At 36.1% G+C, this 23,753-nt stretch overlaps 1 protein-coding gene across 2 annotated transcripts in view; it reads right to left on the bottom strand.

Annotated features, from left to right (window-relative positions):
* The window catches only part of LOC138705787 (adenylate kinase isoenzyme 5), a 426,744-nt gene extending 403,384 nt beyond the window's left edge, over nt 1-23,360 (bottom strand). For both annotated transcript variants that reach the window (XM_069834426.1, XM_069834427.1), the window contains exon 1: nt 22,739-23,360. In XM_069834426.1, the coding sequence (XP_069690527.1) occupies nt 22,739-22,760 (22 nt within the window). In that variant the 5' untranslated portion in view covers nt 22,761-23,360. The remainder of the gene's footprint in view (nt 1-22,738) is intronic.
* Between the last annotated feature and the right edge of the window lie 393 nt (nt 23,361-23,753).

Raw genomic sequence — 23,753 nt, 5'->3', positions numbered from 1 at the left:
CTCCATTGGGCTCATGATGAGTCACAGGACCGGGGTCGAGGGACGCGGAAAGGTAAAGGGATCATGTAAGCTGTAGAGGAGTTTGGTGACGGCGCATAGGGGGATTTGTAGCTCAGGGTGTCTTAGGGCATGCACACCATTCCATCCCAGTTGGCCCACCCGAGCGGCCTTCGTGCGAGGACAGTCCCAGTTCGTGCTGTCCCTGAACGGGGACTAATAGATAGAAGGCGCGGCTTTGAGGAAGCATGAAAGCGACGGTAGTGTGCTGGAATCTGGACTAATGTCGGACTAGTCACAATTCAATCTCTACGGAAAATAGTCAACATTGCCAAATATTCTCGGTTGTGCATATGATGGTCTCGTATAACATGTCATGTTAGGCCTACTTTAAAATATAAGTATAGATTATTGCTTTTTGCCTCTCTGGTTTTTTAATTGCTTAAATAAATGGTTGAAACATGGTAGAAATAATTTATTTGAAGTGTCATAAACACAACGTAGATAAATTTATTTTATTTTAGTTTGGGCAGCTGGTGCGGTATCATCATTTAAGAAACAAGCTCTCACCAAAATATTGGAAAACCAAGGTATCACATCCTTTTGCCTTTTTTTTTCATCTATTTAGTTACTTTCCATCTCTCTGCCCTTAATTCAGAAATCCATATCTCTACATATACTTCTAGAGGTACCATGATTTTACGTTAGTTGGAATATCATTATTAAGTCAATTCCTTTCTAGACAGAAGATGGAGGCAACACTGGCAGCTGCTTGTGTACGAGATCAACGAGATCTTAAGTTTCGAATGACTAGATGTTGTCCAGTTTCAACTCCATCAAATGTTGTAATGTAGTCTTTAAGAACACAGACTTTTTTTTAATTATGTGCAATCTTATTTTAAGATGATACAAGCTTTTCTTGCTATTAAATTTCTGTGTTTTCGCATGACATCAGAGGTAAAAATATAAACAAATTCAAAATTACATCTAATATCATCACTATAGCTCGGATTTATGGCATAATACATTGTTTATTGGTGACCGTCAGAAAAGATTTAAGTGTATAAATCGTAATCTATCAAACATTATGGGAAAGGTTATATTTTTCTCCTTTTTATCTTTTTCGCACTTAATATATTTTCTACTTTCTCCCTGTTTCTGCTTTTTGTAGACCTGATTATTTTCTTATTTTTCCGTTATGTATGTTAATGATTGCTTGGCAGGAATTTAGAAATAATTATTGTTTTTTTCGAACACAGCTGTCGTAAAGAATGTCTTGCGGAGGATATCATTTTATGAAATGCGCATACAATGTTTTCAAGTTTAAGTAGGTCGCTTCCTGATCGTCAAAAATGTTCACAGAAATGCTGATTTAAAACATTATTGAGAAATTTATGGGAACATCATTTGTTGGACTTTGCAAGGGATAGGTTTTCCTTTCACAATATGTCCATTGTTAATACAAAAATATTAAGAAGAGTCAGTTGTTTAGTGAACATCTTGCAGTTATGCTTCAGTTTACAATTGAGACCATGCTGAAGACAACTAAGTATTTAAGTAACAAACTGAATAATAAAATTGTTAAAAAGTTTGGAAGACATACTTTTCCAACAGCTGGAACAATTTTACTGTGTAAAGTTTGTGAAAAGTCTGTAAACCACGAGAGGTATTTGTGACACAATATAATGCAACAGCTAAATGAGTTTCTGTTGTAGCGAAGATGACTAACCAGAAGAAAGTGTGTACTTACTCATGTCAGCTTTTAACGAATAAGCAGCTAGTTTTTTCTATGGATTTGTGTAGGGGAGACCCGGGCAAAACGAATAACCCGGGTAAAGAGAATAATGCCTATTTCTTCCAAACGCCAACAGCTAGCGCTTTCTGCTATGTTGGGGAAGAATCCCAACCAGATTTTGTTGCTGGAAGTAAATTTTCATCATTCTAGCTAGTAAGAGAAGGAGTCAGCGTGCGTTTGAAGAAAATTGACTGTTTTCTTAAAATATTTCAAGGTAAGATAAACGTAAGTACAACATACAAAGCTGCAAAAACTTTTTGCTATGTGATATTAATATAAAGGCGATACGATTACTTCTAAAGTGCTGTAATTACGAAGAAGATTATTGACGTTTATGTTTGTATAACCTTAAATGAAAAGCGAAATGGCGTCTGCGGGCAAAGTGAACAGGGCAAAGTGAAGAAGGCAAAGTGGATAACTTATCCGCTTTGCTCTGCCACATTTATTTGACTACGTAAGTGTTAGCTGTATTTTTATATGTATTTGTCTATTGTAATAAAGCGTGTTAGATCATTTTACATAATGGAGGCATTAAGTCACAATAATTAAATTATAAATCAGTAATATTGATCTTAATTTTTACTCTAAAAGGTCGTAATGTGTTTTCAGACAGTTTAATTTTTCAAACGGAACACGGAACAAGTCAAATGTTCTGAAGAAGCCATGAAGAAAACACGTGAAGAAATAAAATCTTCCAATCAGTGGTTCTGCTATCTGGCCATACAACCATAATATGTTTGTTGATGAATATTTTGCTCCAGATCAACTTACAGATCGCGCACTTGAGACAGAAATCAGCGAAACGACAGTTGGCTGAGATTTAACAAATTCTGCGGTGCCAGATTCTTCAGCGGCTGAAGAAACAGTTAATGCTCACTCAGAATCAATCACTTCTGTGATGTCGGCATCTTCAAAGATTGACGAAATATTCAATACATCAATTATACTCAGATTTTCAGTTTCAGTTACACCAAAACCCTCAACATTGTCAGCAGGAGAACCCTAGTCACTTATTTTGATTTAGACCAGTGCCAAAAGTGGATGCTCGAAAGATACGAGCTAAACGAGGAAAAAGTCAGCGCTCTGAAATTCTTACATCTATACCGTTTAAAAACGTTGAAAGAGATGTTACTTATGGGCAGGAGCAAAACAGAAGAAATCAAAGTCTTCAGTGCCAGTGAAACGTCGACTTGTTCAAATTTGTATTGTTTACTAATGTAACGTGCTGTAAAGGCCTCTAATAACATTTCTTATCGTCTAATATAACTCATTAACATCGTGCTTATGTGTTGATTTAATTTTATTATCAGTGAACAAAAATTAAATAGAAATGTGAAAATGGTATAGGGATATTCACTTTGCCCGGGATAATTTTTTTCTTTGCCCAGGTACCCGGGCAAAGCGAATAATTAACTATATTTTCTTTCTCAAATCATATCACTCTCAGTAGGTATGGGAAACGAATTGCTGTTTTTTAGATATATGGACAACATGTGTCACAACCATTGTCATTAAATTTTTAGTTCGGGTGCACCAAAATATAGCCTGTGGCATTGTTTATTCTTAGCTTATCCGCTTCGTCCGGGTTCCCCTAAAGCATTCCTTAAGGAAGGGATTCCTTTAAGGAAATTGGAAAACAAATCTTTGAAAACATTTTTGGATAAATACACTAAACAGTCCATCCCAAGTAAATCCACACTTGAAAAAAATTAGGTGCATAATAAATTGTTATCAAAACGTGATGAAAACATTCAAAATCGGGGAAAGAAAATATCGTTGTTTTACAGCAAAACACATTGAGTCAAAAATATTACTTCTGAGAAAAAGGTACTTCAAAGCTCTTGACAAAACCGAATTCTCAAAATATTATTTTTAGTAGTTGTTTCTCTTTATGTGTATTTCATTTTCCAATTCTAAGTTTATACACATACATTATGTACATTATATACGTCTTTTTTCGAAAGTAATATTTTTTATTTAATGTGTTTTGTTTATAGACCGACGATATGTATCTCCATCGATGAGATAACGGATGTAGTTGGAAGTCATATAGCCCAATGTAATTATCAGAACCATGGACTATACGGATGATGAAGGGGAATTTACCCTGTTACTTCTGAGGAATTGAAAAACACCAATAACGTGACAATTTTTCAAGTAATTGCTGTAATTTTGAATTTTCTGTGGCCTGAGGGAATTCGGCATTATGATTTTCTCCTATTTCTCAGTCGGCGTATCTTACATGGAAAAGCTTCTATAAGTTTGAAAACCCTTTTTTCCAACAGCATGCCATATAATAATAAAATTTTTGTTATATATTGTTTTAATACTGTTGGTAAGGAGATACGCAGTTTCTTTCCCAATGTCGATCATTTCATCTTCAATATCAAGAAGATTTTCCTTAAAGCTCCATACTATATCCAGACATTCAAAGAGTTCGTACCGGATCTTGCTCTACTCCCACAACCAATCCTAACGAGATGAGGGACGTGGATTACTGTTGTCTCGTATTACGTAACGAAATTCAAGATAATGGGCGAAGTCATCAGTTCATTTTTTAAAGATGATGCTGTTTCTATTCGTGATGTCAGAAAACTGTCACTGAAGCAGAAATTCAAAACTACCTCGCCTTCAACCGCTGTACATTATGCGAAGTTACCTGGAATGATTACGTCTTAAGAAAGAACATAATCCTTGGTTACATTTTTGAACATTGTAGAAGAGGCAGTGGAGTTCATTCAGGCTATTTCCAGGCAAATTAGGAAGTGCATTGAGTGATAACTGATTAATGTAATAGAGTAATACCTGCCAATCCCGACCTAAAACAGTAAAAAAATGTAGGAAAGATTGTCAGTAGTGAAAATACAGATTCCGTGAATATGAACTCGTTAATTTCTTGTTTCAAGTATGCTTCAGTTACCTCAGTGAACGCTGAACGTTGTTATCCTATTTTGAAAACTGTATTATCTGAGAAATAATAAAATGTCTCTGTTAACCCGAAGAAACACAATGCTGTTACGTGCAACGAATGATAAACATCATAAAAGGGCGAGTCTAGTATTTTTGTGATTTTTCTTTGCAAATAACATTGCTGCTTAAATGTATAAATGTCTTTTTTTTTACTGCCTATATTACATATTTTAGGAAGGTACCTAACTTTTTTCCTACCATTTCCTATCTTTTTAATGCCTGAAAAACCAGTCTCTAATCATCATCGACCTGCCTGTTTAACCCACGTACTACCAGACATTTTTCTAACACTGAATACCATGGGGTCAAAGCTGACCCCAGTATTAAGAAATCGAAAAAAAAACTTACATTTTCAAAATTGAATTTATACACAAAATTAGTCTTCAGCCATTGTTTTCGCCATAATTTCTTCATAAAATAATTATAACTACAAAATTAACATTTTTATACAGTTATTGATACTGATGTGTAGAGAGGTAATACAGTTTTCAAACATTTTTCACATGTGGTTCGAAGGACTTCTCCAATCAATTACTATATTGTTTGCATATCAAATGATCTTGACATGTAATCTTTGCACAACTTGAGTACCTGCTTGAATGTTTTCGGTCAACAGAAGTGCCCCAATAAAAGTCCTAACCTTCCGATTTTATCCACCGCAATTATTATTCCAGTCAACACTGGGAATTGAATCCGAGAGCACCTAGTGATAGCAACACGCACTAGCATTGATAAATTGGAAGACTTTATTCTAATTTAGGATATTGTACAGTAAATCTAAGACTTACTTTTTTCTACTAACTTATTTAACGATGCTGCATCAACTACTGTGTTGCAAATTTAGCTTTCAGGTATAGCTCCCTGTGAAGCTGATTTGATTAATTTCAAGGGAAAAATTATTCCGGGGCCGGGTATCGAACCCGAGACCTTTGGTTAAATATACCAACGCTCTACGAACTGATCTACCGAAGAATTCTACCAGACGCTGACTCTATTTCTCCCTTTATATCCACAGACCTCAAAGTTGGCTGAAAAAACGTCAAGCAACCAACATTGAGTGCAGACAAACTCCGTGTGACCTTTTGTGATTTTCTGTTAACAAACAGTGACGTCTATTATGCAAACCTAGCTTTCAAGTATAGCTCTCTGTGAAGATGGTTTCAATAATTTCAAGGGAAAAATTTTATTGTTCCGTGGCCGGATAACGAACACTGGGACATTTGGCTAAACTCACCAACGCTCTACCAACTGAGTTACCCAGAAACTCTACCAGACACCGACTCAATAGAGTTCTTGGGTACAACGTTGATGCGTTTAGCCAAAGGTGCCGGGTTCGATACCCGGCCCCGGAACAATTTTTCCCATGAAATTATTCAACTACTGGGTTATCTAGCGTCGATGGAACTGGTGATAGCGAAATAATATTTGGAGAGATGAGACAGAGGATTCGGCATAGATTACCTAACATTCGCTTTAGGATTGGGGAAAACCTCGGAAAGAACCCAACCAGGTTATTAGCGCAAGCGGGAATCAAACCGACGCCCGAGCGCAAATCCGGATCAGCAGGCAAAAGCGCTAGCGCCTGAGCTATGACTTCAAAATTCGTTGCACAGCAGCAGTCAAAATTTTCATCCTCACCATCAGACGAGGACTCGATACTTGATGCACAACAACTACTCGAAGCATCACCGTCTTGAAAACTTTTGATGGCGTCAACCTCCCCATTGTCATCATAAAGGTTCTGGTCATCGTTCGCCAACAACGTAGTATCACAATCGCATCACTTTGTTCTAACAAATTTTCATACTTCGTGATCGGGCAGATTTAGACCTACAGCAGCCGTAGTATAGTCGCTCAGACCGCAAAACAAAGGCAGTTAATTGTTGAAATATTAGTGAAATCTTGCCGAAAAATTAACAACTGGACTAAAAAGTGTTATAATCTGCCACTAGATAGCATAAGAGTTAATTATGAGTGGTTTGTCCGCAATAAATTATAAACCACATAAAATGTCGTTTTGGGGTCAATGTTGACCTCGCGGGACTAGACGTAATTATATCAATATTTCAGAAACTGAAAATGGTAGACGAGAAATATTTTACAGGAGTGTCATTAACCTAAAATAAATAAAGGTAAAAAAAAAACGGAAAAAAAATATATATACATTTTTTGAAGGAGATACGAACGATTTGTTTAATGCCTGGGGTCACCGTTAACCCCACGGTAGTAAGGGGGGTTAATCCAGGAAAATAGCTGTTGAAGACGAAAAATATATTATTCTTTTTTCGAAATCCTAAAAGACGCGGAAAAAATTTCAAAATAAATGGACAAAATATCTTTTTCTGGATCCAAAAAAAAAAAAAAAAAAAAAAAAAAAAAAAGAATAATCAAAATTATTATATATATATATATATATATAAATTGAAGATAATAGGCATAAGATTTTGATGTATTATGGTTATAGGGAACTGACTTAAATTAACTGAATCAATTTTCTAGTCCACACCTATGGAGTAACGGTCAGCGCGTCTGGCTGCGAAACCAGGTGGCCCGGGTTCGAATTCCGGTCGGGGCAAGTTACCTGGTTGAGGTTTCTTCCGGGGTTTTCCCTCAACCCAATACGAGCAAATGCTGGGATACTTTCGGTGCTGGACCCCGGACTCATTTCACCGGCATTAACACCTTCATATCATTCAGACGCTAAATAACCTAGATGTTGATACAGCGTCGTAAAATAACCCAATAAAATAAAAATAATAAAATCAATGTTCTATATATATTTTTCAGTAACACCCGGTATTTTGAATTTATATTCTGTCATTATGGGTAAGCCTAGTACTTTTTACCGATCATTGACTGGAGTGTATAATAATGTAATATATCTAGAATTAATTTTTTCGATTTTTGATAAACGCTTTTTCCACAGTTCTTATATCTGAGGTAGACCAATGAACGTTCGCTTACGATGTTGTGAAAATTGTCTCTTAAACACATGTGATTTCATTATGCATTTTCACCTACATACATATATTAGCATATATAATATAGTACTGTACATGTTTCTTTTTCAAATGATTCTATCTTAGGGGAAAGTAGCCGAAATCGTACCACTATTAATATTGAGGAAAGTATTGCATGCAGGGACCATCTGGGGGATTTTTCATGAAATACAAATAGAAACTGACATTCGTTCAGTTTCCCGCCTTTTACCCAAGACAACAGCTGTATTAAATCGTAATTAATAGTAAGTTCTGATTTCTCATATAAGATTTTGTTACTCTTTCGTAAACTTTTATTGAAACATTGAGTTAATTTAATGCTTGTCTTTTATTACACCTAACATATACGATTGTTTGCATTATGTAAATGGTAAAAATAGTCACTGTAACAGCATTGTTTAGGTTACAATCTGAATAGTTCGCTAGGAGAGCTAGTTTCCTAAATCGTACCTTTAAAACGTTGCTCATATCGTACCAGTACGATTTTGGCAACGTGAACAAATAACGTTAGGTGCATAAATTTTTTAAATTTCAGAATAGATAATTCAGATCTGCCAAGTCTCAAGCATTGTGGGTGAGACATCGATTTGAGGCTGATCTCACGCTCACACGTACGCGAGCTGAAATCTCACGCATTTGTGGATTACAAAATTTTAAAACAAGACACTATCCCTGAAGATGTATGAGAAAGTGCTGAATTCAAGATGAGGTGTAAGTAAGTCGATACATTCACCGAATGGATGTAATTTGGGCATATTTATCTCAGATGAAACTAGCAAATGGAGAAGTAAGGTACAAGAAGCTATCTTAGGTTGCAAAATTGGTTTTGGTAATTCCATATTCTAATTCTGACGAAGAACGTGTTTTTCTGTGATAAGGAAAATAAAACAGCATTTAGACCTTCATTGAACGTGGATTGTACATTGTTACCTGTCTTGACCGTGAAAGTGGCCATCTCTGACCTATGCCACAAAGGAAGTGGTGGCTAATGCTAAGAACGCAACGCATCAGTTTAATAAAACACATTGCAATAAAGAGTAAGATTTGTATCATTTACAATTAAGTGCAACATTTGGAATATATTAACTTATATTGTGCTGTGTTCCATTCCACAAAATTGATGAATATTACATAATAATAATTTGCATTATAAAAAAATTGTGGTTTACTATTAATTAATTATGAAATAATTGGATATATGAAGGAAATTTGTTGTCTCACTGATTTTCCTTGAATTTCACTCTTCTTGACCGGTGATCGCACTCAGTTACCATGAGGAACCTTGACAGCTCTGGATAATAGGCAAATGAGAATACGGAAAATGGGAACCAAGTGATTTACTTAACGTACTGGATGAATTTCGATCCGGAGCAGTGGGATTGAATGAGTGTTGCCGTAAAAACGAAATTCCAAAGCAGACTTTCAAGCGACATTTGATGGGCAAGGTGAAGAGAGGTCTGGAACGTCCTTTAATGGATCCGTCAACGGGAGGAATACAGCTTTTCTACGGGAAATAGAAGAGGAGTTGGTTCAACATATTCTTTCTGAACTCACTGTAACAGACGTCAGGTAGCTTGTCTCTGTTGTAGTTCTTATTTTGAAAATTGTATATATATTTTACAAATAGGTACGATTTAAGCAACCTCTAGGTACGATTTAGGAAACCGGGCGCATAAATCGTACTGCTCACAGAGTTTTAAATAATGCCTTTTAAAATCATTTCACAATTATTTAAAAATTCTGAAAAAAAATATATATATATTTTATGTCCCATGATACTGTCAGAATGTCTAACAATATATTCAATTAAAATTCCTTCCCATTTCGAAACAAATAAAAAAGACTGAAAAGTGGTACGATATAGGCAACCTTCCCCTATATTGCCATGCTTAAAGCATAATGTTGATTAAAAATCAAAGGACCCAAATGTATACAGAGACAGATTCTTCCATCTGCTTTATGTTAGTTACTGTGAACAGAAACAGGAAATGAACTCATCATTTTCTGTTTACAAATGTCGTGCCTATTTTAGCACAGTAGGACCCCAAAATTTACAACTTATTGGAAACTCTGCAACTAAATATGTTTTCAGCATATTTTGCACACAATGTAGAAAAAATATCTGGGCAATTCTTTTGGAATAAGGTACGGAATCGAAACAGATATATCTTAAGCAATAATGGTCGGAAGTGCTTATTTACGAAGTGACATGCCGTTAAATTGGATCTTCGTCCTGGTCTCCGAAGCCACAGGATCTCTGATACAATTGGATTTACTCATAAGGAAATATAATAAAGAATTATGAGGCAGCTGTAAATATTGAGATGGATGTTGCTCATGCTGCAAAGGTAGCTACAGTAAGAAGAAATATCGACATTTTCGTCAATCTATGCAGTGTCATATTAATTTTTAAAGTTTATAAACATATTCCCCACTAAACATCTTTTAGAAACCAAAGTTACTACAGCAGAAACAGCAACCAGCAACTGTGCGAGGAATGTAAGAGAAAATGCCGCTGAGCTTGCGGTGTAAGGAAAACGCCATGTGATAATTTTTGTATATACTCGTTTAGAAAGCGAAATATGCAGACTATAACATATTGCTGAAATTCTTCACTGCACTAATATAACTGTATTTAATATAAATCAATTTCATTAGCAATTTTATTAAACTCGTATTCCTATTTTGTAATGCTAAGATATACCGTACATAACTCATGATAATGATTATTATTATTATTATTATTATTATTATTATTATTATTATTATTATTATTATTATTATTATTATTATTATACGTTAAAATTATGTGGTAGCACAATTCTTTTTTGACTGAATCGATATCATATGTGTGCGTATTTGTATGTCTGTATTTTTTGTGCAGTTCTTGGAGCTTATATATGCATGCGGTTTTCCACATTAGTGACATTTAAAAGTGTGATCCGTGAATTATTTTCAGATAAACCTTGTCATAAATTGGTAGGCAGTGTCATATTGGTACCAATTAAAGTAATCATACTGCTTGATGATATGAGCGTCAATTTCTACAGATTTTTAACACGTTAACAGTTTTTACTGAGTTAATTTAGGCTTATAATGACTAGGTCGGTATTCGTGTAATCAATCTGTCTGTACGTACACACTAGTGTCGTGCAATGTTCGAACATGGGAGGTGACATCAAGATACTACTAACTTCGCCCTACTTCTTAGGCATCCAGCAGTACGTGAAAATGAAGAATGTAAACTAAAATACCCGAGTCTGTTGAAAACCAGCCAGAGGCCTTATGTTCGGCTCAAGTTTGCCGAGTCTCTATAGACCCGAAGCTCGCTTTGCGTTTGCTCAACCTTTCTCCTTTCTCACATACGTTCGGTGCCTTTCTCCTTAGTTTCTCCTCTCCCTGCGCCTTTATGCTTTAGCTGCATAAGGATGCCAGGGACATATCTTGCGAAGTTACGCATAGCAATGAGTATAGGTAATTTTTGTTGTTATTAATATGACTAAACAATTACGAAAATATGCGTACAAATAAATCAAACAAAATCTATTAAAGAAAAAACGCATATGTTCATTGTACCGACTAGTATTGTGAAATGTTCAAACATGAGGGAGAAAACCAAAACATTACAAGCTTCGTCCTATTTCATATGAAAACTAATCGCAAGATACGTGCTCAAATCCTTAAGCGATTCAAAATAGTGTCGTGCAAAGTTAGAATATGAGTGCGGTAACCAAGATTTTAAGAACTTCCTCTTATTTCATATGACAAACTGATCGCAAGATATGTGTTAACATTCTTAAGCGGTTAAAACGTGAAGGGGTGAGAGTGGAGGACAGAGAACTTTTTATAACAAGGTGAAACAAATACGACAGACTTCCTGCAGAGCGAACATCGGCGAATATCGAACTTTGCCATACTCGACAAACTTGAAGAGAACATAACGCTTGTAATGCACGACGCTAGTTTAAAGCATGGAAGGATAGGAGAGCAAGACAGCAAATATTTCATAATATTGGTGAACAGACATCATAGATCTCCTCCAGCAAAGTGAACATCGGCAGATATCGAACTTCGCCATACTGTACAAAATGAACCGTACATAGTGTCTGTCATGGACAACGATCATGTATAGTACGAAAATGAAGTTATTTATTTATTTAACAGGCTGGATAGCATATTATAAGTATGTGTAATATTATGAAAATGTAAACATTTATTTAACATGTTGGATATTACTATTTTATTAGCATAGTGGATAGTATAAATTGTAATTATATATAGTATGAAAATGAAATCTTTTTTTTCTGTTTATTAAAAAGTAGGGTACAGTAAGTTTATTATGTGTATTATAAAAACGAAATAAACTTATTTATTCTCAGGTCGGATATTGCAAGCTACAACGAATTATGTGTAGTATGAAAATGACGTCAAATATTTCATTTATTAACAGGTTGAATATTATAAGTTATAATGATGTGTAGTATGAAAATTAAATCATTTATTTCTATGGACTCGTACAATTTATGTTATATTATGTGTTCAATGTTATAATACTATAATCATCCGAGTAGTCATGCATCTATTGTTACAGATCAACTGTGAGTTACATGAATATTATGTTAAGAATTAATTTGAATATCATGTCAAGAATTAAACGCAGAATAAATATGGGAAATGCATGTTATTATTCGGTAGAAAAGTTTTTGTCATCTAGTCTCCTGTCAAAAATTCTGGAAGTTAGAATTTATCAAACAGTTATATTACTGGTTGTTCTGTATGGTTGTGAAACTTGGATTCTCATTTTCAGAGGAACAGAGATTAAGGGTGTTTGAGAATAAGGTTCTTAGGAAAATATTTGGGGCAGAGAGGGGTGAAGTTACAGGAGAATGGAGAAAGTTACACAACGCAGAACAGCACGCATTGTACTCTTCACCTGGCATAATTAGGAATATTATAGATTTATTAATTGGTCCTGCAGAATAATATCTGTAATATTGACAATCAATATTTAAGGAGAAAAGCTGCATAGCTGTAGTGCATATATTTGTACAGATTACTGTGCACGTAACTGCGGAATCCCGGCCAAACAAGTCACTCAGCTGAGTGCGCTCCTAGTATAATGGCAGTTGACATTGGACATATACGTCAACATATGTGCCTAACTTGGAGTTAGGCCACAAAGGGAAACATTAAGGGAGGAGGGTTCGGTCCAGTGCTGTGGATTGAATTCGGCGTAGCTCAGTGGTCAGAGCGCTTGGTACGTAGAACCAAGGACCCTGGTTCGATCCCCGGCGCCGTAGCGAATTTTTCTCCTTAAATATTGATAATTAGGAATATTAAATCCAGACGTTTGAGATGAACAGGGCATGTAGTACGTATGGGCGAATCCAGAAATGCATATAGAGTGTTAGTTGGGGGGTCAGCGGGAAAGAGATCTTTCAGGAGGCCGAGACGCAGATGGGAGGATAATATTAAAATGGATTTGAGGGAGGTGGGATATGATGATAGAGACTGGAATAATCTTGCTCTGGATAGGGACCGATGGCGGGCATATGTGAGGGTGACAATGAACCTCCAGGTTCCTTAAAAGCCATAAGTAAGTAAATGTGTCAAGAATGCAATTATAGCTACTTTCTGTCGATAATTCACTGGTCAACAAAAAAAAAAAACATTTTTTTAATGTTTCCTGCACTTCATGAGACAATTCTTACTATATTTGGGTTGAGAAAAACGAATATGACAATGAAAAAATTTTCTTAGCTCTAGTTTCTGTGATACACAATAGGTGGAAGTATTTCAGTTTAACGGATTAAGAGAAAACGATACATTTTAATTACATATGCCAACAACACTGAAAGTGAATTTGAATTTTTTTTAATGGCAGTTACATTCTAAGAGTACTAAATTGATGGAAGAGCAGATGTTTGGGTCTGAAGAGAATCATGTGGTGGCTTCATGAGATCGTCGTCTTTTAGCTTGCCTCTTGTGAGTTCCGGAGCATCCCTACACAAAGACCAGCAGTAATCCGCAAGCATTGTTTCATTTCAACGGCCCTGATAGCTTTGTTCCATAACAGAAATATCCTGATTGAATCTTTCTCCGTATTCATCACTGATAACTGCACAACTAGGAGGGAAAAAGTCTAGCTGGGAATGGAGAAAATGGATTTTAAGGGACATGTTGCATCCGAATTGATGGCAATTTTGCAGGAGCACAGTCACCAACTGAGTGTAGTTATCATCTCTTTTTTTGCCTAAAAATCTTTGAAGGCCTCTCAAGCTTCCTTTTCTTACCTCTCCAAAACTTGATCAAATGAAGGATCCTTTACAAGTTCCCGAATTTGTGGCCCGAAAAAAATACCTTCCTTAACTTTGGCATCACTTAATTTCGGAAATTTCTCTCTTACGTACTTAAAGGCCTGTCCTTCTTGGTTCATACCTTTGACAAAATGTTTCATCAAACCCAGCTTAATATGCAGGGGTGTAAGAAGATCATCTTTTGGATCAACGAGAGACTCGGGAACGACATTTTTCTCGCTAGGGTTAAGATTTCTTGCAGGCCAGTCTACTTGAATGTAATGTGATTTCCTATCCCTGCTGTCCCAACTACATAAAAAGCACCAATATTTTGTGTACCCCAGTTGCATTCCTAGGAGTACAGCAATGAGTTTTAGATCACCACAGATTTTCCACTTGTGTTCATGATATTTGATTGAGTCGAAGACGGCTGTCATATCTGCATAAGTCTCCTTCATGTGAACTGCATGACCAACAGAAATAGAAGAAAGACGGTTGCCATTGTGAAGTAATACAGCTTTCAAACTAAGCTTGGTGGAGTCTATGAATAGCATCTATTCAGTTGGATCATGGTTCAAATTCAAACATTTCATTAAGCCATTAATGTCGCAGCAAACAACAAGATTGTTTTTCTTCTCAAAAAAGGGAAGCAGATCCCTGTGACGTTGTCTGTACTGTGAGAACCTGACATCACGTTCGAGAAGATTCCATTGCTGTAGTCTAGACCCTAGAATTTCTGACTTCTCCTTTGACAGGTCAAGGTCTCTAATGAGATCACTCAATTCCGCTTGACTCAGTCTGTGCGGTTTATCATCTGTTTTCCTCAAAATCAGGGTCATGGGATGTGGAAGGCTTGTTGGATTCTTCTTCTTGTTCCACAATGTCTTCATTTTCTACTTCAAACACACAATTTTCGTGGCATTTTTACAAATTTTACACTTTAAAAACACTTCCAAACGAGAAATTCTGCATTCATTACAGCAGAAACAATATGAATTGCACAGTCACAGGAACAATATCTATGTTTGTAAGTTACAAACAGCTGAAGAACATTTGTTTTTTGTTATTTGACAGGTGTGCCAACTCCCAAAACAAAATTTTCCCCAAATTTCCCCCAAACTGAAAATGTTGACTCTAAAAAAAGAAATGTCACTTTATCTCCAAAGCAAGAGCTAATCTGTCACTTTTATGGTGATTTTTTAATTCAGCAGGTGGAAATACATAAGAATTAGCTATTTTTGAGCCCGAAACATTTTCATTGTTGCGCAGTGATAATTGGTATAGTACAAACTGTCATATAATCGTAAAACAAAATGTGATATACCTATATGTACGTAGGGTAAGGAAAGGTATTTTCGTGATGTTTTTAATATTATGGCTAGTTTTTTCCCCCAATTTTGGGAATTGTACTATATTTTTCTATTTCTACGGCATTATTGTAACAAAATATATAACAGAAAGGTGTATATTCTATTTTTTAATTTTAATTACTGTATTAATAGAAAATGGGATTGAAAATGTGCGTTTTTGGTAGATAATTTCGTGAGAGGGGTATCTAATTTCGTGATAGTGGTAAGCCAATTTCGTGAATGAAAGGAATACATAGTTATGTCATATTAGGCCTAATGTATATAAATTCACAATAGTGATTTTAAACACTAAACTATTTGTTGACATCTTATTTATGCAAGCCAATAAAGGTATTTCAGTGATATAGAATATTTCATCAGTTTTAACAGTTCATAGAATTGTTCATGAAAAAAAAAATTCTAGACTACTGTCTTTGAAATAATGTATAGGCCTATTAAGCTCTATAAGGAACAACACATGAAACAAAGACTAAAATATGAAACATAAACACATTTATAACTTTTTTTTTTTTAAAGACATGTTGGTTCAGAAAATTGTGAATGCAATTAATAATTATATGTAATAAATTTTCAGTCAAATACACTTTTCAGTTTGTGAGGTCAGATAATCTGTTACATCACAATATTTAATACAAAGTCACTAATATTTTCGACTTTAAAAAGTCATCATCAGGTGCATGAGATGCAAACAATTTTAAATTAGGTGATAGTTGATCTAACAATTAATGATATAGTAAGTAATGCACGTGCTGGCATTTACAAGTATATAAGTTTCGTGCCTCTTGAGGTAAACTGTACATGGTAAAGCTGAACACTGATGCTAGGTTCTCGTATGTGTATAAAACAAGGAGAAGGCACAGCATGATATTAACCTTATACAATTAAAGGCTAAGTATTCTCATTAGGTCATGTCATGAAAATTAAATTTGTACAATTTGATATTAACTATGTTAAAATGTTATATATATAATGTATAAATTTAAAAGGGATGGAAAAAGCTGTGATGCAAATGTTGTCTGGACGTAAACAACTGAACAACTATACAAATATGGCATTCACCACTACGAATTAGACTGCGTGCTCTCCTACCAACAGCATTTGCATCACAGCTTTTTCCATCCCTTTTAAATTTATACATTATATATATAACATTTTAACATAGTTAATATCAAATTGTACAAATTTAATTTTAATGATATGACCTAATGAGAATATTTAGCCTTAATTGTATAAGGTTAATATCATGCTGTGCCTTCTCCTTGTTTTATATACATACGAGAACGTAGCATCAGTGTTCAGCTTTACCATGTACAGTTTACCTCAAGAGGCACGAAACTTATATACTTGTGAATGCCAGCACGTGCATTACTTACTATATCATTAATTGTTAGATCAACTATCACCTAATTTAAAATTGTTTGCATCTCATGCACCTGTTGATGACTTTTTAAAGTCGAAAATATTAGTGACTTTGTATTAAATATTGTGATGTAACAGATTATCTGACCTCACAAACTGAAAAGTGTATTTGACTGAAAATTTATTATATATAATTATTAATTACATTTATAACCGTTAAGTAGATATAGGCCTATTTTGATTAATTTGAAAATTTTACGGGGACTGTTGATGTAAAAATAACAGATCGTCCGGACAACAGTCTCTAAAACATTTTAGGGCTAATAAAATTAAAAACATTAAACAAAGAACAAAATATGAAACATAAACACATTTACGACTCTTGTGAGTTCTTGGCAGTAAGATTTTTAGGAGCCTTTATTGTGATATTGTATCTCTATTTAACCCATTTATGCCCAAGACTTTTTTTTGTTGAATATTTTCATAATTTTTCCACCGCCACATGAAATTTAAATGGAAGTTAATTATTGTGCTGCAGGCTCCTTTGATTCTTCTAGTATACACAGCAATTAAATAAAAGTTAATTTTATAATTCATGCCTTTGCATTTTTGCAGAAAAATAGCTAATGCAGACTGTTGTGAAAACGCGTCACTAGGCAGATATGGGTTAAAATGAAACCACCATCATTACCTGGCACTTTCGCTAACTGCATTTAACAAATATACGAGCCCGATAATCCTGGCCACTTGGCGTGCCACTTTCATAGTTGGCAAAGTCAAGCCAAATCCCAACTCTTGCATTTGTATAATAGGGTGGATCGGAAAGGAACCCACAATACTACAGATACAATTAGTTTTGCATGTGCAGCTCTAGCGAGAGAATCGTGTGCGTGAAATACGCAACAAAGATGACGCGCATGTTACTATCGTCAACTTGTGAAGAGCAGCGAAGTGTTGTGCCATTTTTGTGGGTTAAAGGACATAACCCAAGTGAAATCATCAGGGACATGTGTGGCTGTACGGGGAAGACTGTATGGACTGCAGCAATATTTCCAGGTGGTGCGCATTCTTCTCAGACGGCAGTGAGAACCTTTGTGATTCTCCACGTTCCGGGCGGCCGGTAACAGCTGCAACCCAGCGGAATGTCACAGGCATTGAGGTGGCAATTTTGAACGACCGGCGGATATAACTGCGAAACTTATCTCAGCAACATTTCATACGGTGTGGTGTACGATATCGTGCATGAAACATTGAAATTTCATAAAGTTAGTGTCCGCTGGGTGCCTACACGCCCGAAACAAAGCAGGCCTCTATGGAGTGGAAACATGCTTCTTCCCCAGCAAAGAAAAATTTCAAAGTGACGTAATCTGCAAAGAAAGTGCTTGTGATATTGTTCTGGGATATGGATGATGTTTTGTTGGTGGACTTTGCTAAACACGAGACCGCTGTGAATGCTGCAGCCTACATTCAAACTTTGGTAATGTTGCGTCGTGCCCTTCGTGACAAACGCCGTAACATTAATGCTGACGATGTCAAATTCTTCATGGCAATACTCGCCCCAATGTTGCGGCTTCTGTTCGTGAGAAAATCAACACATTTGTTTGGGAGGTGCTCCAGCATTTGCTATACAGTCCAGATCTTTCACCGTCGGACTTTCATCTGTTTGGTCCCATAAAGAAATTCCTGGCAGACCATCGCTTTGCGACCGACGCAGAAATGCAATCAACTGTCCGCAGATTGCTATGGCTATACTCCAACCGAACGTACTTCTACGAACAGGGTATACTGAAACTGGTACCACGATGGGAGAAATGTGTTGAGAAACTTGGCGCCTATGTAGAAAAGTAGCTCAAAAATGAGAGTTCATTTGTGTATTTTTTAGTTTTGTTTACCTTTTAAATGTTTTTTTTATTATTGTGTATTACTTTCCGATCCACCATCATATAATTAATATACAGCCGTACTTCCATATCAGATGTAAGAGCAAAATGCCTTCCTAATTTAGGAGTCCGATTTTTATTACAATGATTTCTTCTTATGAAATCTTTGAGTGAACTCCATGAATGACACATCCATTTTTTTTTGTAGCTTTATAACTAGATACTTTCTGTTCCCTCACCATTTTGGCGGCTGCAATAAGTTGATTGCACCGTATTTCCTGTATTTAATTCTCTTTTTTTCTATGTTAAACCTAAAATCAAAATAGGGTAGGTAATTTCGTGATAGGCACTAAATTAATAAAACAAATAGAATTGAAGTACGATTTCTGGATAATAATTTTCTTGAAATAAGTTTTTCTGGCAAAGGTACAGAAACCTTGCTGTGGGCGAAATACTGAGGCTTTTTCGGCCGCCGTCACTTTCACGAGAAGAAAGCTAAGAAATCGCATTCATTTCCTGAGCTTAATTGACGCCATTAACATCAGTAATGTAATTAAAATATATGTACAGTTAGAGGGACTCAAGTACTACAGTATAGTAAAAGTATAGACTTCCTACTTTAAATATGTGCATAGTAATCACTGCAACACTACAAACAGTTCAAACACTACTAAAATTCTTAAGAAAATACGCAACGTACAGTACAACTTTCTGTCATGGCCAGCACAAACAAAGATGAAATCAATCATGTTTCGCCATCCGTGAAACAATACAGTATTACTAGCAGACGCTAAAACTATTTTCTACAGTAGGCATGTTCATGAGATTTACTAAAGATTATTATTTGTTTGGTCCTACAGTATACCTATATCTGTTATGGTAACAATTAATATTACAGGAGAAATATTCGCTCCGGCGCCGGGAATCGTACCCGGCTGCTTAGTTTTACGTAACAAGCGCTCTCACCATTGAGTTACGCCGAAGTCCAATCCACAGCACCGGATCGAACTCCTCTCCTTGAGCGTTTTTCCTTTTGCGGCCTAACTCCCTGCCATCAAGTCACTCAACTGAGTGTGCTCCTTGTATAATGGCAGTTGACTTAATAAAATGTTAACGTACATGCCCAACTTGGAGTTAGGCCACAAAGGGAAAAACACTGAAGGAGTGGAGTTCGATTCGGGTTGTGGATCGGACTTCGGCGTAGCTCACTGGTGAGAGCGCTTGGTACGTTAACCCAAGGACTCGGGTTCGATCCCGAGCGTAGGAGCAAATTTTTATGTTCTAATATTAAATGTTCTTGAAAGCTTTTGCGAAAATTATCACGAATATACCTATATCACGAAAATACCTTTCCTTGACCTATATTTCTGCCGAGGTTTAATGATAATTTTGTCCTTACATCTTTATAAACTACACAAGATTTGTTCTAAAATCCTTACGCAGCTAAAAACATGAAGGGATGGGAGGGGAGGCTAGGAGAGGCCAGCGAGCTTGAAGGGGCAGATTTGAGCGAGCTGGATAGATCTGCTGCTTCAAAGCAAACTTCGTTTCTTATCACGCTCGACAAACTTGAACCGAACATAGCTCTTGAAATGCACGACACTAGTACACACAATAGACTAATAGACGCAGGATCAAAAATAGACATAGACGTGTAAGATAAGAGGCAACACAAAAATGGAAGACTTTCTTTATATAATGAGATGATTTTTCCCTCTATAATGATATAATTAATACTAAAAATTCAACTCCTTTAAACAAATCTAAACAGTCAAACTCTCAAAAACTGAGTATGAAATATACTATAATATACTATACTATACTATACTATACTATACTATACTATACTATACTATACTATACTATACTGTACTATACCATGCTATACTATACTATACTATACTATACTATACTATACTATACTATACTATACTATACTATACTATACTATACTGTACTATACTATACTATACTATAAATCCTCTGATTGAGGTTCTAGCTTATATGTACAATACATCTATTATCAGGCAGTACATCTCACTTGACGAGATGTGTCTGAGGAAAAACAATTGTTTGTATGCATCTGAAGTCTGACTAGTGTAATATGTAGCTAGTCGGTGATGTATGCAATGGAGGGGGAAAGGAACTGGCCACTCTACCCCATTATCTCCTGCCCTAGTTGAATCATAGAATCATAAGTGGTGCCTTCTTGATATCACTTGTGTGGCTCAGACCTGTTTTCGTACAGTTGACTAAATAACAACAACACTATACTACAGTATACTATACTATACTACACTAATACTAATACTAATACTCTACTCTACTATACTATACTATATTAATACTAATACTCTACTCTACTATACTACACTATACTATACTATACTATACTATACTATACCATACTATACTGTACTATACTAATACAATACTCATATTAATACTCTACTCTACTCTACCCTACCCTATCCTACCCTACCCTGCTCTACCATACTATACCATACCATACCATACCACTCCATCCCATACTACACTACACTATACTATACTATACTATATTGCCAAACAATTTATATTTTGATATCAAAAATACATCATTAAAACGTTTATTTAAACTATTGTGGAAAGAGTTACATTTGTAAGTTAGGATACGTGAAGTCCAAAATCATCTACCTGAAGTACTGGTTTTTCGTACAATTGTACATTATGTGTTTATTTATATTAACCAATGAACAGGGATTTTTATAGTCTTAAAAGTAACCATATGTCTGGTTTTATCTAGTCTGGTCTATCATGGTCTTTCCTTAAAAAAAAACTAATTTAGTCACCGATAAGTGCACTGTATGCCATATTATAAAATGTTACTACATGTCTATTATTCCGTCGTGGGAACAGCCATAAAGGGCCAAGGCCCATAAGTCGGCTGCTAACCTCAGGTTCACATGCCTCAGCAGAAGTGAACGATTATTCAACCAAAATAAATGTATCGTGTTGTCAGTACGACGTTCCTCACAGCTCACAAATCTATTACAATTCTGTTAATAATATATATGTGTGTCTGTGTGCTGACAAATACAATTCACATAAAAGCGTACACGATTTCTCTTAAATGTATAACAAAGTATAGAAACCTATACCACTTATATCCATTTTTTTTTTTTAACTTTACGGTTTATTCACACACTTCTGAATGTTACCTGGAGATGTAGGCCTATCTCACGCTAGATTTCTTGAACAGGCTTTTCGTTTTTAGTTTAAATTTAATGAGATATAAACTTGCCCCCTCCCCCAAAAGGAAAGGCAATGTCTGAATAAATAATTTTCCCCTGACGCTTTATTACATATTGAAATGTACGGAGAGCATATATTTTCTCGTTAGTTTATCCGTATACTTAACCTACTGTACTCACAATTCATAGAATGAGTAAGGGAATCATTGAAACAATGAAAAGCAAGTATGAGAAAGTTGGCGTTCGTAACAAAGTTTCCAAGCACTTAAAGTAACATAAAAGAATTAGGCTGATTACAGTAAGAATAACGTTTATTATGACAGTCTATATGTTGACGAACGTAGGACCGACTATTAAGACTATTGTAGACTTGACAAAAATTTGTTTTGTTGATTCTTAATAGCACGTTAGTTCAAATCTGATACAATTACTGTAATACCTCACAGTCTTTAACCGGAGGGGCTTTAAACTACATTGCTTTTTAATGGCGAGTATGCTTCATTCACACAAGCGTTCCCATCTAAGAGTGACGAGTCAAAGCTCTTAATTCTTTTTGCAACCGCTCTCAGCTTGCCTTCGGTTCACCAAATGAGGCGAACCACGTAGGCCTAGTACGGCATGACGACGATAATGCTAATTAGTAGAGCATTGGTGGAATGTCGGTAGGGGAAACGAGAGTATACCGCGAAAATCTAATCATCGTCTTCATCCACCATAAATAAAATTCCACTGGACCCACCGGGATCCGAATCCGAGTTACGAGCGTGTAAAGCCGAAGCTTTAACCGTTCAGTTAACGATGCGCCTACATTAATTTTAATGAAAAGCATACTGCCATACCTGTGTCCAAACAGATGCCCATAGTCCGGTGAAAGCTTCCGTACTATTTTTGACTCGTAGGGCGGCTTCCACTGGACAGTTGATTTCACTTATCACTGTAGTTTCTGTTGTCTTTCACTTGATAAACACACGTGTCCAAATCTCACTTTACGCCTGGGCAACTTCATCCTCTCCTCAGTTTTTCATCTCGCAAAATACCTACATTGTCTCTTATCTAATCCTATAGAATCGGAATCCATAACACACACATAAAGTTCAGCTCATTTCCTCTTTGTTATCATACTTCACTTGCTTTCTTCTTTTTATAGTTGCCATAGAACTGCACAGAATAGAGTGGAATATTTCTTTAGTGTGCAGTTGTTGAAAAGAATCTAGCTCCTAGCTATGCGACACAATTCTACGTGGATATTACACGGTGCGCCTGCTACAGTTGTGAAAAGAATAAGCAGCCACAGGTACGCTTCTCGTATCCACTCGTCACAGGCGTTAATCTTCCTTGTTGTGCCAGTGTCTTCTGGTCAACTGAAACACTCACGAAAATCGTTCACTCGATTGGGGAGGTCGGAGTAGAATCGACGTTGCTTGGGTGAATAATTGAAGCGTCCTTCCCACTCGGGTTCTCCCCGCGCCCCTTCCACTGTGACTTGCTGGTCAGTTTCAGTGGACGTCTGGACGCGGGAGAGGGGGCGGAGAGTAGTGCAGGTGGCAATCATGCGCACCAATTTTGTGCGTTTTTAAAGAGCTAATGTTTATGTTCCTTTAGTTACCAGGCAACGGAATTGTGGCTACAGTTTGTTTGTCAAAAGACTTATCGGCTTCCAGGAACGTGACCATGTCGCTTTCATTATATAGTTCCAAACCCCGAAACTCGTTTGGAAAATGTTCAGCAATTGAATTAGGCCTAATTCAATTGAATTTGAAAGAGAGGGCACTAAGACCCAGCACTGCGGCCTTATTAGATCTGTTGCATCAACCCTCAAGCTAGTAGAGGTGGGATGTGACAGCGTTTTGCCTT

This window comes from Periplaneta americana, chromosome 9 (genome assembly GCF_040183065.1).
Source record: "Periplaneta americana isolate PAMFEO1 chromosome 9, P.americana_PAMFEO1_priV1, whole genome shotgun sequence".
Taxonomy (NCBI): Eukaryota; Metazoa; Arthropoda; class Insecta; order Blattodea; family Blattidae; genus Periplaneta; species Periplaneta americana.
This window is presented reverse-complemented; position numbering and strand designations above follow the sequence as displayed.